Source organism: Syngnathoides biaculeatus, chromosome 2 (genome assembly GCF_019802595.1).
Source record: "Syngnathoides biaculeatus isolate LvHL_M chromosome 2, ASM1980259v1, whole genome shotgun sequence".
NCBI lineage: Eukaryota > Metazoa > Chordata > Actinopteri > Syngnathiformes > Syngnathidae > Syngnathoides > Syngnathoides biaculeatus.
Window position 1 is genome coordinate 7,038,567 of NC_084641.1, and position 17,137 is coordinate 7,055,703.

The following is a 17,137-nucleotide window of genomic DNA, read 5'->3' on the forward strand; positions in this document are numbered from 1 at the left end:
TCGTACAGTAGTTGAATCAAGTTCACGGGAATAAGCAACACATCGACCGGACAACACTAGCGCGATTTTTTTCTTACACTAAACAATGACGAAAATAATAAAATTGTGGGTAAGGTGTTTATACGATTTTGGTTATGAAAATATGCACGATTGTTTTTAAATTAGAGCAACAATGTAATTTTGTCAGATAAGTATTGTTTTGAAACGCCTTACCGGAAGTAAAGGATCCTTGTCTTGTTGCGGATCCGTTCGCCATCTTGAATTGTCTGGAGCAGAAGCGGCAGCGGACTTTGGAGGCTGGAAAATCAGCGCGTCCTAATTTCGAGAGCCATATTAGTTACAAGGATTAACGGCGTTTCCAGTGGTTGCACTCGTCAAATGATCATATTTCGATGAGGACGTCTGTTGAAGAGGTTTAAGCAGAGAGCACCTCGCAGTTCTACTCTGTTTTTGCCTTCTGGAGCGGCGGACCGATCTTCGGCTGTGGCCTGGCTGCTTGGTGCGACTATTAGGCAATATTCAGGCTACCGCGCGGAGTTGGGACAAAATACAGACGCAAGGCATTTCACTCTGGTGTTGGGAAATGGTTGCCACTTTGACGTTTTCATGCAATGCTAAGCGGCACACCGAGGACAAGTTTGATTAGAGGACGGAGTGCGCTCGATTTCCAATCCGATGGAGATTGTCTCTGTCCGGTTTTGGCTCGGGTTCCCTGTTCCGCTGCTCTGACAAAACGATCGTTCCAACAAAGCCACGTTTGTTCCTTACGATGCTGCAGCGTGTCAAACGTATGTTAGTGTTGGCTTGAATGTCAGGAAGAAATCGCCTACCATTGCTCATCTGTAAACGTGGAAATTCCAAGTTCCCCCTCCCCCCTCTTTCGGACTAGTGAAGCTTGCATTACCCGGGATATCTTTGGATTGAGCTGGTTGTAAAGATGTCCTGCTTGCAGAGACAGACCTCCTCCTGACTCTGCCGCTTTGAGGATTTTTTTTTTTTTGTTTGTTTCCTCGTATTTTTTTCTTTTTACCTTTTTCTTATCTGAGTATCAGATTCGGATGGAAAATGGGAGACGCCACCAAATTGGCCCTCGCCGTTTTCCTCATCTCCTGTTCTTCAGGTGGGTTTGGAGGTACTGTACTGTACGCACAGTCTTGTGCCCATTTTGCGCAATGTATGCTGGTTGTTACCTGTGCAGAATCAGGTGCATTGAAACCCAGTGGGGGAACGGGTGGGTGTGTTAATCTCATCCTGGCTGGTGGTGTTTTTATTTTTTTTTCCGTCCGGGCTCTTTATCCACATTAAATAGTATTCAAATAAAAAATAGAATTATACTTTTAATGCATTGTATTGTGTGCACTGTTGCGAATATATGAATTGAAATTGTAGACACACAGAATACGATTGGAATTAGCCGTTCAGTATTTTCGAACTGATGGGCTAAAGGAGAGAAATCTACTTTTCCTAATGCGTATTTCGTTTAATTTATGAATTATGAATATTTAGCAATTAACCACCAGTGTTGCAGAATGCGTTTGTGCGAGTCATGACCTAAAATGTTATTCATGTAAACACTGATCACTCGTTATAACTCCTTTATAAGCAATAGCACCATGCACTATTAAAACAAATATTCACGTCCTGATAGTGCCCTTTATCAAAACATTTGTATGCAACACGCCTAGGTGGTTGTCGATGCAGCTCAATCAGTGACAAACAGTTAAGTTGCAAAGGTCACATACTATTTGATTTAGTTGATCCACACGGCAGTGTTTTCATGTTATGATATATAGTCCTCATAATACACTTAATTCTGTGTCGAACTGAATGGTATGTAAAGGGTTCCATTGGGCAGCTGGCGTTCTTGCTGAACTTGCTCTTCATTACACATCTTGTATCCAGATTAAAAAAAACTAAATGTCCAGGTCCATCACCAGGCAGATTTCTTAATGCCTGCAAGTGCAAAGTCCATGTTTGCAGCAATGAAACATGTTAAAAGCTGGTATAACACATGAACGTCTCTCGAGGCCTCCCAATATGATTTTGTAAGCATATCTGATTTGTAACTACGTGATTTTTCCCACCAAGCATTGCCTCCTTAATTCTTTATATCTGGCTTCCCTGTTGTTGGTTTTCTAGATCAGCATTGGTTTATGAATGTTTGTACCACGATAGTAATGACAGGCTTGAGAGGCATGCAGTTTTACAGAAGAAATGGCAATTATTGAATCTTTGTTTGACATTGTCCAATGTGTGCAGAAGGCCAGCTGAGGCTTAGTTACTGAAGTTGTTGCCTATGGTGACTATTTGTTTCAAGTTCTTATTTTTTTCAGTTAAGGTTAGTTGCTTTGGTAAATGCTATTAACAGCTTTACTAAAGACTCTTATTTCAAATGGCATTTTTTAGTGATTGTAATACTTCTTATATGTGTGAAAGTCTTTTACTAAAGGTTTTCTTAAGTTTAAAATTTGTAAAGAGAGTAAAGTGAGGGTTATATAAGGAGGGGTCACATAATTTTTGTCTGGTTCTCAAACGAGTACCAGAGACTGCCCCCCAAAACCACTGACCTCATGGATGAGCTTAAAGACTTCCAGCTCACTTGGGTAAAGTACAACCTGCGGGCCACATTTGGCCCATCCACAGTATCTGACCGGCCCTTGGAGCTCTTGCACAGTCAAAATAAAATGTAAAATATGCTTTGATTTTAATGTGTGCATGTGTCAATAGTGCAAGCGAACAAGAGCAACAACTTTTCTTCAGTGTTGCCAGGTGTTGAGATATTGGGACTGTATGTAGTGATCTCTCCGAACATTCTAACAACTAATTAAAACAACAAAAATGGTACCCACTGGCGGAAAATGGATGGATGGATCGATTCATGGATGGATGGATGAAATTGCAAGCACTTACCCCACGTGGGACGACCTGACTGACTTTTCTCCAACAAGGCATTTCAACAATTTATTTTTATTATTATTTTAAACAAGTTGGTTCAAATGTTTCACTATTATTTTCACATTATTGTTAAACAAACAAACAAAAAAATATCCAGACTTACAATATGAGCACAAATTCAATGAGGAAATGTCCTCGCCTTCTGTTCTTTACATGTCAGGCCGTGACAGACCAACTTTTCCAAAATTTGGGCAGACAAAAATGTAGCTGAAAAGCTTAAAATTACTACGTGTCTGTTTTGGGAAGACTACGCCAATTTGATCAACCTGATTTAATCGGCTGATCATTGGGATTTTATGATCAGCTGATTTGGTTTTGATGTCATAAATCACAGATCCAATCAGTGATGTCATTGATCGGCTACTAGAAAGACATTTATTCCGTGTCACCGTCTTGCACAGTATATCTGAACCTAAAAGCCAGTTTATTTTTATAGAATAGTATTTCTACAGTTTTTTCCCGTCTTTTGACGTTGTACTGTAAATATTTGACTGCCAATAAAGTTACCTAAAAACCAAAAAAAAAAACTTTGTCACCAGAATGGGAGAGACAAGTCTGTTGAGAGACGGCATGTAATATGCGGATCAGACTACAAGACAAATTTACTCTTTCACGATTAGACAATGGCAGACTACTGCAATAAAATCGTATTTTCCGATACTACCGCATCCTGTTTTTTATGATCATTGGGCTTTTTCTTGTAAACTTAAATGCAACATGACTCCACTCATTACCATGGAGATGACAAAACAAGTGGATCGCGCCAACTGTATTATAAGAAGAAAATGGGGGAAAAAAACGTGGTTGTGGAGGAAAGGACCTAGTGTAAGGCTTGCTTGAGGTATGTTCACGTACTTTTCATCTGATTCGACTCGCAAGCCATCAAAACGTTACGTAGCCTAGCAATCTTATGGTTGTTTTTAAAACATGATGCCATTCTGTTGAACACATGATATTGACCAGAGCAGCGAATTCCAACCTTTTTGGAGCCAAAGCACATACCTTACAGTTGAATAATCTCACAGTTTGATGGACCATCATAATCTCTGTGGAGCAAAACCTAAATGCCCACAAAACACGCGGGCATATCGCAGGCTTCCAATACGTATGTTCGTTCAAAAAAATGCTCTGCCTAATGTAATGCAAGTTGACCAATTCAATACTTTTTGGGATGTCAATTAGGTGAAATCTTAAAGAAAAATTGTGCTGTAAATGTCTAAAAGCAGAAGACAAAGATTCAATGTTCTTAACGCTATAACCCCTTCACAAAGTACATCTGCCATTTTGAAGTGTTTATATCGCAGATATACAGTAGTTAAATCGATTAATGTGTTTCAGAATGTGCCTTCTGCTTTTGCATCTACCCCCTTCTGGTCTTTGACTTTGTCCGGCCCTGTGACGTATTATGAGCCAAACAGCTTGTTCATTTGGCGTTTTGTGCTGTTGTTCTATGTTATTGTTACCGTCCTTGAGTATTTGTCATGCGATTTAGCAACGTTATGAGTTTTTTGTGGTATTTGGGTGTTCAAATAGTGCAGGCAGAAATAAGAGTTCTTTGGCTTTTCAAGTGAAAAAGGAATACGTGACCAGCAGCTAGGGAAAGTCCATCAACAGGAGAAGAAACATGATCAGCAATGGGTGCCTAGCAAGCATTCCAACCTCTCTACTGATCACTTCGAATGGGCGTGTTTTGAGGAAGCCTTTGCAGAAAGCGTTGGATACACAAGTGTAGTTAGGCAGAGACTGAAACCAGGTGGGGTACCAATTATTCTTCCTATGGCCATCCCGACCTTGACCAGCACCAAGAGAACGAAATATCACACCCGCCACGGCAGACGAGGTGAGGATTTCCTTGTATATACCTATGACTCCATTAAGGTTATTATGCACTGGGCAGTAGGAAAGAAAAGACCAATGCAGTACCTTTCAATACTGCTGTCAGTACTTTTGCCTATATGACAAGGCAACAGACACAGCAAAGACTTTCTGTGCGACCTGTTATACCTCTACTCGAGCGAGGGCCACATAATATATAGGAATACTGCAGACTATGTAAACGCTTGTCGTGTCACTGAAACATATGAGTATATAATACCTAAAGTCATGCTAAAAAACATTGGCACTCCTATTTTACAAATTCTACTTGACTGCTTGTCGTCATCACTGTCTGGTTCCAACCTCCCGATTGGCTTAAACATGTACGATTTGGTGATGCCAAGTCAGTTGGGTGCTCCCGTGCGTTAAAATCTTCCTCCTCATATTTCGACACGTTGCTCACCATTGCATATAGTCTAGTGCGCTGTTTATCAATTGCAATGGCATTTCCAGTAGCCCTTGCAGTGGATAGAGTAACCATGCCCTGATGTGTTGACCTTTTGGGAATGTTCGGGGAGTCCTCAATATGCTTAAAAAAAACAAATTTTTAGCTAAATTGCAGTTGACAACTTCGTGGAAATGTTGTGCATGTATTATATAACATAAACAATGCAGATATTTTAACTAATCCCATAACATGTCTGTCCTCTGACCTTTAATTAAAATGTCTTGCTTTGCCTGAGAAAATTGAACTATATTAACACAAGCAAACAATGTTAACAGATCTGCCGTGTCCACCTTTGCTTGGTTTATCCGTTTGAATTTCCTCAGCCCGTTGTATTTGCTTGTCAGATGTGAACTTATTGGCCATTGAAGTCATCCTTCCACATGCATCGTACAGCCTTTCAATTCCATGATTATACAGAATGAATTTATATGTAATATTTTGCCACAGACACTGCTGGATGCTTGTCATAGAGGCTCCCGTTTTTGTGCATTGCAGCAGTCTCAGGAAGACATTGATCTTCCTGTTTACCGGTGTAAGGTTACATTAGCATGGGAAGGATTTTCTGACTTCACTTGACCTGGTCGAATGAGCAAAGAAACTATATAGGAAAAGATGAGTAAGGGAGGTATTTGGCAGGTTTTTATTCACAATGTATACATCTGAACAAGTGCAGGTCTGTAAAATACAATGTTTATTGACTTTACTAATTGACAGTAGGCTCCATCCGCAGTCATTAAGTAAAAGAATACAGAAAACATTTTAAAAAGTGTAATACAAACCCTATACCAGGGGTGCTTAATGTGTCGATCGCGAGGCAGTTTTGGTTGATCGCGTGACGTCAGCCTAGCATCCACCTCGTCAGTTGATTCAAGTGTGGCAGATGTGTCTATTGCACGCACATAGGCGTGTTCTCGCAAGCTGGTCTCCTATTTACAGTCTCTCTTTTGCTCTCTCCATGGCAGTCGCGGTGATGCGTGTATGTCCCCCCGGTCAGTCGCGAGAGGCTGGCTACATGAAAAGTAGCTCTTGGGGTCAAAAAGTCTGGGCACCCCTGCCCTATACCAATGAAGTTGGGACGTTGTATAAAACGTATAAAAACATACTACAGTTATTCTCAAATCATGTTCAACCTAGATTTAATTGAGTACAAAACAAAGACAAGCTATTTAATGTTCAAACTGATGAACTTAAATGTTTTTAATAAATAATAATTAGTTTAGTATTTTATGGCTGTGACACCTTCCCAAAAATCGATGATTGGTGGCAAAAAAGAATCGGAATCATCTTTATTGGCCAGGTATGTAACAACACACATGGAATTAGTTTCCGGTAGTTGGTGCCGCCCTCGTACAACATATATGTAGAGTGGCAAAAACAATCGACAGTGTACAGGCATTGACAGTTTTTTTTTTTCTTAAGAAATCCCAGTTGTGCAAAGATGCAGAGTCCTCTGGTATTTAGAGTATTAGAGCTAGTATTTCTGGAATTTAGAGCACTAGTCCAGTGCAAAGGCTGTCAAGATTCAAAGGAGTGCATGCAATTTAAAGTGACGAGTCGTGCAATAGTCTGTTTTATAAAATACTAATACTGATTGGCCCAACAGGGTGTGACAACAACAACGCGAGGCAGAAAACTGGCAGCATGTTGCAGTGAAATGGTAACTTAGCTGTTCAAGAATTTAATAACTTAATTGCAAGAGCTAAGAAGCTATTGGAATGCCTGCTAGTTTTGGTATGCGTTGATCGGTAGCGTCTACCTGAAGGAAGGAGCTCGACAAGCTGGTGGCCAGGATGTGGAGCGTCCAATTGGATCCTGTCTTATCCTAATTCGGGTGGTGTACAAGCCCCCAAGGGTTGGTAGGGTGGTGCAGACAATTTGTTCTGCAGTTTTAATTGTCTGTTGCAGTTGGCGTTTGTCCTTTATTGTGGCAGCCCCAAACCAGACTGTAATGATACGATCACCACTGTGTAGAACGGTCTCAGAAGCTCAGCAGTATGCTCATCAAACACCTGTTTGGCACATCCCACAGGTAAACAGGCTCATTTGGAAGAGCTGAGGTGGTATAATTGGGTATAAAAACAGCTTCCCTGAATTGCTCATACACAAGCAAAGATAGGGCAAGGTTCACCTCTTTGTGAAAAAGTGCATGAGAATATAGTCGAAAAGTTTAAGGACAATTTTCCTCAACATACAATTGCAAGGAAAATGTGGATTTAATCATCTGGGGTCTGTAATATCAAAACATTTAGAGCAGTGGTTCTCAAAGTCAACCTGAGCCCGGATTTCCTGTGAGTCGTTCAAAAAGCTCCCGGACCCCCAACCTCAACTTTCGCAAATAGTGTAATGTAAGGTTACTGGCATTGTAGGGCTGGGGGGAATCACTCATCTGGGCTGGGCTCAAAATAGGATAGATAGGATGTGAGACGTAGTGAGACAGAAAGAAAAAAACTTTTTTTGTTCTTTTCTTCAGAAAAATATTTTATCATTACTCTGTCTCAGACATCGTGTCGCGGACCCCCTGGAAAGATGTTTTTCACCCCCTGGGGGTCTGTGGACCCCACTTTGGGAACCACTGGTTTAGAGAATCTGGATAAATCACTGCATGTAAGCTCTAAGGCCGAAAACCAACATTGAATGCCCTTGACCTTCAATCCCTCAAGCGGTACTGCATCAAAAACAGACATCAGTGTGTAAAGGATATCGCCACGTGTGCTCAGGAACACTTCAGAAAACACATGTTAGTAAACACATACATTTCGGCGCTACTTCTGTAAGTGTAACTTGAATGAATGCTATTTATTGTCATCATATGAAACTACAATGAAATTGGAGAGCCTCTCCTGTGTCAGTCCATACATAAAAGCAAAAAATAAATAAAAATGATGAAAAATGTAAAAAAAGAATACATGTGTAAAATGGAATGCATACTCAAGGTATTTAAATCAGAATGCCTTTGCGTTAATACTGTGGCGAGAGGAAAGATGATGTTCAAGGTGGTGATGGTTGTTGGGGAAAAAAATATTCCTTAGTCTTTTAGTCCCTGCTTTTGTGCATCTATACCACCCTTCAGATGGCAGGAGCTCAAACAGTTGATAGCCAAGGTGTGTAGTGTCCTAAAAGGGGAAATCCAGTGCTTTGCATGAACAGTGTATCCAATAGGTCAGGTAATATGTACCCTATCTTGACGATGTGACGTTAAATCTTCTCTCATTTAATAGTGTTTTGAGAAGATTTTTATCGACACTTGTGAATTTTCAGGAGTGCTGCCATTTTTGCAAGTTACATGACCTACGTGCACGGATGTGACGTGTACCGTGCCGCAACAAAGGCTCGTTTACATAGGACACCATTTATGCCCAGCGCTGATTTCTCAGATTTATCCTCATCTGATGAAGAAATAGCAGTATCGGTTGATCGGGAAGAGTGAGGAATACTTCCTTAGAGATTTGGTCCTATGGCTGTAAATGTTGAATATTCGGATGGTTCTTCGGACGGAATGACCACCGCTTGAAAGCTCGGCTCACGGCCCGCCTTTGGCTGCGGCAGAGGCCGTTAGTCCCGGATGCTAGGCTAAAGGCCTCCGCCGCCTGGAAGATCGGCTTGTGGCCCGGCGCCAGAGCTCACTCTGCGTCATTCCCGTCCGAAGAACCAGCCACGGCTGCTGGCCTGGAGCTCCTAGGGGGCCTTTGTTTACGCACTTATGTCGCGCGTAGGCCTCCGAGTAGTCAGACTCCGCGTCATTCCGCCCGAAGAACCATCCAAATATTCAACATTAATTACAGCCACAGGTTCAAATCTGTATGGCAGTATTCCTCCGTCTTCCCGATCTACCGATACTACTATTTCTTCATCGGATGAGAATAAGTTCGAGAAATCGGCGCTGGGCATAAGTGGTGTCTCATATAAATGAGCATTTGTTGCAGCACGGTACACGTCACGTCCGTGCACGTAGGTCATGTGACTTGCGAAAATGGCAGCACCCCTGAAAATCCATAATTTTCAATAAAAATCTTCTGAAAACACTATTAAATGAGAGAGGATTTAACATCACATTGTCAAAATCGGGTATATTTTACATGACCTATTGGATACACTGTTCATGCGAAGCACTGGATTTCTCCCAGGGCAATGCACTGCCCTTTAGGCTGGTTTGTTTTGTTCGCTTGGTTGGTTGGGTCTATAATGTAAAATGCCTGAATCCATGTTGGCTGGCTGGGAACATCTGCCTGACGAGCCAGTATTTTAGCTGCTTCTTACCTGCTAGCTCGTATCAATCATCTACCATGATTTGTTAAATGAATCTTGCCGATAACATGCTCCAACTTTTTTCTACCATGGTCACAGCCTACCATGAACATCCATGCAGCTCCTCTGACATGGCTATTGAACTCCTCCCTTTGTAAAAATAATCGTCTTTGTGATGGCTACATGTATCCATGATTCATGATCAGCTACAGGACTACAATACTGTACAACTGCTTATATGGGCATGCGTAGTAAGTCAAAATGGTGGTGGCTGTAAACAAAAGAAATAAATACAAAGGTAGTGTTAGCGCTGTTCTCAGAATACAGGAAATGGTGGTTGTTGTTTGATTTGCTGTGATTTGAATGCCAACATTTAGATGTGGGTTTTGTTTTTTCCGGCGCACCTCCAAGTCAATGCGGCTCACCACCCATTTGTTCTTTCCTGTAATTTGTAGTCAATTAAAGGTACTTTTCAGACCAATTAAGTGATATTAGATAATTTCCTGTAGTACACCTGATCTGTCATTGCACACTAGCTCGGTGCAGCACACTGTTTGGGAATCATTTAGTTTATAGTGTATTTTTAAGTAAATTTCTAATGATGCTGGAGCGCTCTCTGGAGATTTTATACACTTATGTGGAAGGAGCAGATTGAATTATCGGGGAGATGGTTGGGTCAGCAGTATGAAAAGAGGGCCACCAAGTAACACAAAGGTCCCGTTTGATATGCTACCCATGTTAAACCTTTTAGGTGTTCCTAAACACACTTACTCCATTGTAAGTCATACTAGGAAAAGCAGCACACATAAGATGAGCTAAAATACCTCTGACCTAATTTGATGTGGTTAGCATATGGTTTTGAGGTTTGTGGTTAGAATCATATTGAACTGGAATGAGTTTTTGCTGGCAAGTTTTGACTGACACATTCTATCTTGCGCATCGCCATACATAGAGGTTTTTCTTTTTACTTTAAAATTGCTTCTATAACCAGGAACCCAAGTTGTACCTTGCCAACAGGTAAAATCCCGGGTCTGTGTTGCTCTCGTCTGTGCCATAAATGCTTGTGGACTGGACCAAGGTGTTGTCTTTCCAGCTAGCCTGCGGCTACTGAGCATTCTGGCTTCCAAGCCTCACTAGTCATCTGCCATGCTGTGTTGGATCAATTTTCTGCAAGTCAATCTGACGCAGTACCTCTCCAGCGATGGTTCTGTTGTGGTGCTTCCCTGTCATCCGTGTACCTCATTGGATAGCTACATTAAATGCAACCTTGCTTCAGTGAAATGAATAAACTTAGGTTTATGGAGATCTCGGTGAAACTACAGTGAAGAAAATGGTAAAAAATTAAAGAAAAAAAAGTATTTGAATAATAAGTATTTCAACACCCTGCTGTATTGCAAGTTCTCCCACTTATAAATCATAGAGGGGTCTGAAATTTTCATCGTAGGTGCATTTTCACTGTGAGAGAGATAATCTAAAAAGAAAAATCCAGAAATCACAATGTATGATTTTCTAACAATTTATTTGTGTGATACGGCTGGAAATAAGTCTTTGAACACCTGTCTATCAGCTACAGTTCTGACCCTCAAAGACCTTTTAGTCCGCATTTAAAAGTCCACCTCCACTCCATGTATTATCCTGTATCAAATGCACCTCTGTGAGGTTGTTAGTTGCATAAAGACACCTGTCCACCCCATACAATCGATAAGACTCAAACTTGTAACATGGCCAAGACCAAAGAGCTGTCCAAAGACACCAGAGACAAAATTGTACAACTCCACACGGCTGGAAAGGGCTATGGAGAAATTGCCAAACAGCTTGGTGAAAAAAAGTCCACTGTTGGAGCAATCATTAGAAAATGGAAGCAGCTAAGCGTGACGGTCAATCACAATCGAAGTGGAGCCCCATACAAGATAACACCATGTGGGGTCTCAATGATCCTTAGAAAGGTGAGGAATCAGCCCAGGACTACACGACAGGACTTGGTCAATGCCCTAAAAAGAGCTGGGACCCCCGTTTCCAAAGTGACCGTTGGTAATACACTAAGACATCATGGTTTGAAATCATGCATTGCATGGAAGGTTCCCCTGCTTAAACCAGCACATGTCAAGGCCCGTCTTAAGTTTGTCAATGACCATTTGGATGATACAGAGGAGTCATGGGAGAAAATTTGGTGGTCAGATAAGACCAAAATGGAACTTTTTGGTCATAATTCCACTAACAGTGTTTGGAGGTAGACGAATGATGAGTTCCATCCAAAGAAGACCGTCCCTACAGTGAAGCATGAGGGTGGTAGCATCATGCTTTGGGGGTGTTTTTCTGCACATGGGACAGGACAACTGCACTATATTAAGGAGAGGATGACCGTGGCCATGTATTGTGACATTTTGGGGAACAACCTCTTTCCCTCAGCCAGAGCATTGGAAGATGGGTCGTGGCTGGGTCTTTCAACATGACAATGACCCGAACCACACAGCCAGGAAAACCAAGGAGTGGCCCTGTACGAAGCATATCAAGGTTCTGGTGTGGCCTAGCCAGTCTCCAGACCTAAACCCAATAGAAAATGTTTGGAGGGAGCTGAAACTCTGTGTTTCTTAGCGACAGCCCAGAAACCTGTCTAATCAAGAGGAGATCTGTGTGGAGGAGTGGTCCAAAATCCCTCACGCAGTGTGTGCAAACCTGGTGAACAACTCCAGGAAACGTTTGACCTCTGTAATTGCAAACAAAGGCGACTGTACCAAATATTAACATTGGTTTTCTCAGGTGTTCAAATACTTATTTGCAGCTATATCACACAAATAAATCGTTTAAAAAAATCATACATTGTGATTTTTGGATTTGGATTTTTCTTCTTAGATTAAAATTGTCATCATATGAAACTACAATGAAATTGGAGAGCCTCTCCTGTGTCAGTCCATGCATAAAAGCAAAAAATAAATGAAAATGATAAAAAAAAAAAAAGAATACACGTGTAAGATGTATTGTATGCATGCACCTACAATGAAAATTTCAAACCCCTCCATGATTTATAAGTGGGAGAACTTGCAATATAGCAGAGTGTTCAAGTACTTCTTTTCTTCACTGTACAATGCACACATACACAGGAGTGATGCACACTAAGTCAAAATGGTGGCCTCCATGGGCAGCATTGCAACGTTTGGCAGAATAAAGTAAGTATTCAGTATTTTATTCTTTTTGATTCAAATCCAAAAATTATGTTTTGGGATTTTTTTTTTCATGAGGCTTCGCAAATTAATCCAAATCATTACTGATTCGTTAGTAGCTCTAGTAAGCAAAACATTTTAAGAGTAATATTGAAAATAAAACAGTATGACTGATTAGGGAGTTTTCCAAATTTCCCAATTTGGAGAACAGTAACTCTGCATTCGCATCGCTACTATCTGAAGTCCTGCTATTGGGAACCATTTTATTTATTTATTTATTTATTTATTTATATGCAGCGTTTACCCGTTATTTGCCCCGGGGTATAATGAAAATCTGCAAATAATGAAGCAGTATTAACTGATTAAACTTGTCAGCATGCATGCCAGCACGTGTTTTAGCATGTATGTAAGATACCATATGATTGCGCACACGAGGCAGTGAGAAACAATTGCATTTTACATCTGTAAGCATAAGATGCTTACTTTGTCCTACAGACTGTGTGCGTAGGCAGCTCAGTACTGTCGGTGTACAAACACGGTCTCGTATCAAAATTAAATTATCATACCACAGCAAACAGAATAGCATAACTAACTAATAATAAAACAAATAAAAAAATGGCTCACAAAATAATTGACACAAAACATGCACTTTAGACCCTATTTGCATTCATGCCGCATGTTTTGCAGCACTCAGGACATCCGTAGCGAATATGCGGGCCCGTGAATGGTGAACCGCAAATGAACAAGGCCTCACTGTCATTGAAAGTTTATAAATCACTTCCCTTCCTCTTCATCAATGTGTGATAAAGATTGATGAACAGCTTGAAAACCTTTAGATAGAAGTTAATTCCATGTATCAGATTTCTCAAATGATTCCCCTATGGTACATGCGATATAATCCCATTTACAATTACTGAAGGGACTAGGATGTATTATTAGTGCACCCTAAATATGAAGACAGGCCATCTAGATTTGGACAAAAAGCATCAGACAGAAGATTGGTTAAAATCCTGTTGTATTACGATAGATTTGAAAAAAATGATCATGGTGGGTCAGAAAATGTCCTTCATTAATCAGCTTTAAAGCTGTGGTTTATGAGAACTTTCAGCGAACTGGACACAGAGCCTTCTCAAATACACAAACACAAGGGTATACAGTAAATAGTGTCTGTGAGATGGCTTCTGTGTTGTGCCTCCCACCCACCTGCTCCGCTTTTCAGTCATTAGCTGTTTGATGAAGACAAATGGCATTTCATGCAAGCGGGTGATACAGCAGCATAGGTGCAAATTCAATATACACTTCAGCTTTAAGCCCGAGTGGCACCTCACACACCCTTCATATGAATCCAAACAATTTAAACTGGTGACAGGGGCGATGCAGATCTTTGTCTTGTACTCTGAAATGTAAGGCATTTTGAATGGCTCATCTTGAGAGGAATGTTTGGAATGCGGTGGCTATTTGTAACTGATGACGCAAAGTGACGAGGCTAAATGCTCCCTCCCCAAACTGCTGAATTTCATGGTCAGGGACCCGGGAATTCCCCTGACTGGTCCTATGTTCTGGCCATCAGTGTTTATTGAAGCCGAAACCAACGCACATTTGTCTTTGCAGCATACCAGCAGGGATTAAATGGATTGAAATCAGTCGCTGAGTATGGTGCTTTTTAATGCTCCCTCTCACGATGGGGATGGAAAAAGTGTAGCCTTTGTAACCAGCTAGCCCACCCAGCCACTGCTCCCATGTTGACACCATCTGCTTTCTGTTAAGCCTGGGTCATCAGTGTGGTTACTGTAAAATTTTGGTTAGTGAATTATTAAATATTGTGCTCTTCTGTGGCAGGCAGTGCATTTCGAATGTGGGCCTTTGCTCAGGAGCCAAATATCCGCTGTTGATGGATGTACATCATTGGGGAAAAAGTTTCAAAGGAGAGCCCTCCCCCCCAACCCATCACCCTGTTGATGATAAAGAACGTTTGATCAGCACCAAAGACCTCTGTTGATGAATGTATTTGGATCAGGAAAACTTACAATTAAAATTGTGGTTAGTGGCTACTAGTTACACTAATTGTATCTATACCAAAATTCTTACTTCAATACTACACTTGCTATATTTAAAATACAGAATTAGCTTTTTGTACACTGTATTGTCTGTGCTTTCATCCTGGATCAGACTGTGCCAAGGTGGAATTTTAAAATTACACACCATCTCATCCTGCACTTTCTACTTTGGCTTCAGACCAGACCTTTCCCGCTTGGAAAAGAGAAAATCTCATCCAGTTTAACCACTTTTTCTTCAATTATTCACATACTCCGACAGTCATTACATCGTAAAACAACAGCATTTCTTTTTTAACTTTCTCCATTAATATCGAAAGCGACGTGTAGCTCGTCTTTGCTCTACGTTACCCAGATTTTGTTGCCAACTAAAGCAGCGTTGGTGGGCGCTAGTGGCTTCTTTTCATTTTTTACAGTACATAGTATGTGAATTGTGCTATTGGATATAACAACCAGTCATTTTTCAAAACTTTAATTTTGACTATCATAGTTATACAGATGACAGTTATATTTGAAGGTCAAGTGTCATCCCTATAAACATTCTGAAATAGATATTGTAATGAAAAATACATATAACATTATTCACTTTAATGTCCATATGAAAAACAAATATGAGCAGAGAAATTTTCATCGTAGGTGCATGTCCATTGTGAGAGAAAGATAATCTAAAAAGAAAAATTCAGAAGTCATAATGTATGATTTTTTTTTTTTTTTTTTTTTTTTTTTTTAGGATTTCTTTGTGGGATACAGCTGCAAATAACTATTTGAACACCTGGGAAAACCAATGATAATATTTGGTACAGTAGCCTTTGCAAATACAGATGTAAAACATTTCCTGTAGTTGTACACCAGGTTTTCACACACTGCAGGAGGGATTTTGGCCCACTCCTCCACACAGATCTTCTCTAGATCAGACGGGTTTCTGGGAAGTTGCTGAGAAACACGCTCCTTCCAAAGATTTTCTATTGAGTTTAGGTCTGGACACTGGCTAGGTTACGCCGGCACCTTGATATGCTTCTTACGGAGCCACTCCTTGGTTTTCCTGGCTGTGTGCTTTGGGTAATATTCATGTTGAAAGACCCAGGCACGACCCATCTTCAATGCTCTGACTGAGGGAAAGAGGTAGTTCCCCAAAATCTCAGAATACATGGCCACAGTCATCCTCTCCTTAATATAGTGCAGTCGTCCTGTCCCATGTGCAGAAAAATACCCCCAAAGCATGATGCTACCACCCTCATACTTCACTGTTGGGACGGTCTTCTTGGGATGGAACTCATCATTCGTCTTCCTACAAACACTTTTACTGGAATTATGACCAAAAAGTTCAATTTTGGTCTCATCTGACCACAAAACTTTCTCCCATGACTTTTCTGTATCATCCAAATGCTCATTGGCAAACTTAAGACGGGCCTTGACGTGCTGGTTTAAGCAGGGGAAACCTTCCGTGCCATGCATGATTTCAAACCATGACGTCTTAGTGTATTACAAACAGTCACTTTGGAAACGGTGGTCCCAGCTCTTTTCAGGTCATTGAGCAAGTCCTGTCGTGTAATCCTGGGCTAATACCTCACCTTTCTAAGGATCATTGAGACCCCACATGGTGATTTCTTGCATAGGACTCCACTCCGATTGAGCTCGACCGTCATGTTTTGCTTCTTCCATTTTCTAATGATTGCTCCATCAGCTGACCTTTTTTCACCAAGCTGCTTGACAATTTCTCCATAACCCTTTCCAGCCTTGTGGAGCTGTACAATTTTGTCTCTGGTGTATTTGGGCAACTCTTTGGTCTTTGCCATGTTACAAGTATGAGTCTTACTGATTTTATGGGGTGGACAGGTGTCTTTATGCAGCTAACGACCTCACACAGGTGCATCTGATTCGGGATAATACATGGAGTGGAGGTGGACTTTTAAAGTCAGATAACAGGTCTTTGAGGGTCAGAATTGTAGCTGATAGACAGGTGTTCAAATACTTATTTCCAGCCGTATCACACAAATAAATTGTTAGAAAATCATACATTGTGATTTCTGGATTTTGCTTTTTAGATTATCTCTCACAGTGGACATGCACCTACGATGAAAATGTCAGACCCCTCCATGATTTCTAAGTAGGAGAATTTGCAATATAGCAGGTTGTTCAAATACTTATTTTCTTCACTGTAAAATGAGCACTTGTTTAGAGAGGCAAATATGTCAAACCCATGACTCGGCAGCCTCTGGGTCCACTGCTGTGCGATATGGAGCACGTGACTGTTTTAATGGTGTCTCACAATGGGTGACTGACATCATAGTTGCGTGACAATGAATTGATAATGAAATTCTTTGGCAACGCAACTATTGAATTTTATCTGTTCATCGTTGCAGCTCTAGTGTTTATACAGTAATTGTTTATCAATATTC

General features: G+C 40.9%; 1 protein-coding gene across 2 annotated transcripts in view; it reads left to right on the plus strand.

Annotated features, from left to right (window-relative positions):
• Window positions 1-255: 255 nt before the first annotated feature.
• The window catches only part of LOC133505914 (activin receptor type-2A-like), a 48,493-nt gene continuing 31,611 nt past the window's right edge, over window positions 256-17,137 (plus strand). The window contains exon 1 of one of the 2 annotated variants that reach the window (XM_061829465.1): window positions 256-1,120. In XM_061829465.1, the coding sequence (XP_061685449.1) occupies window positions 1,066-1,120 (55 nt within the window). In that variant the 5' untranslated portion in view covers window positions 256-1,065. The remainder of the gene's footprint in view (window positions 1,121-17,137) is intronic. The other variant, XM_061829473.1, reaches the window with a different exon arrangement.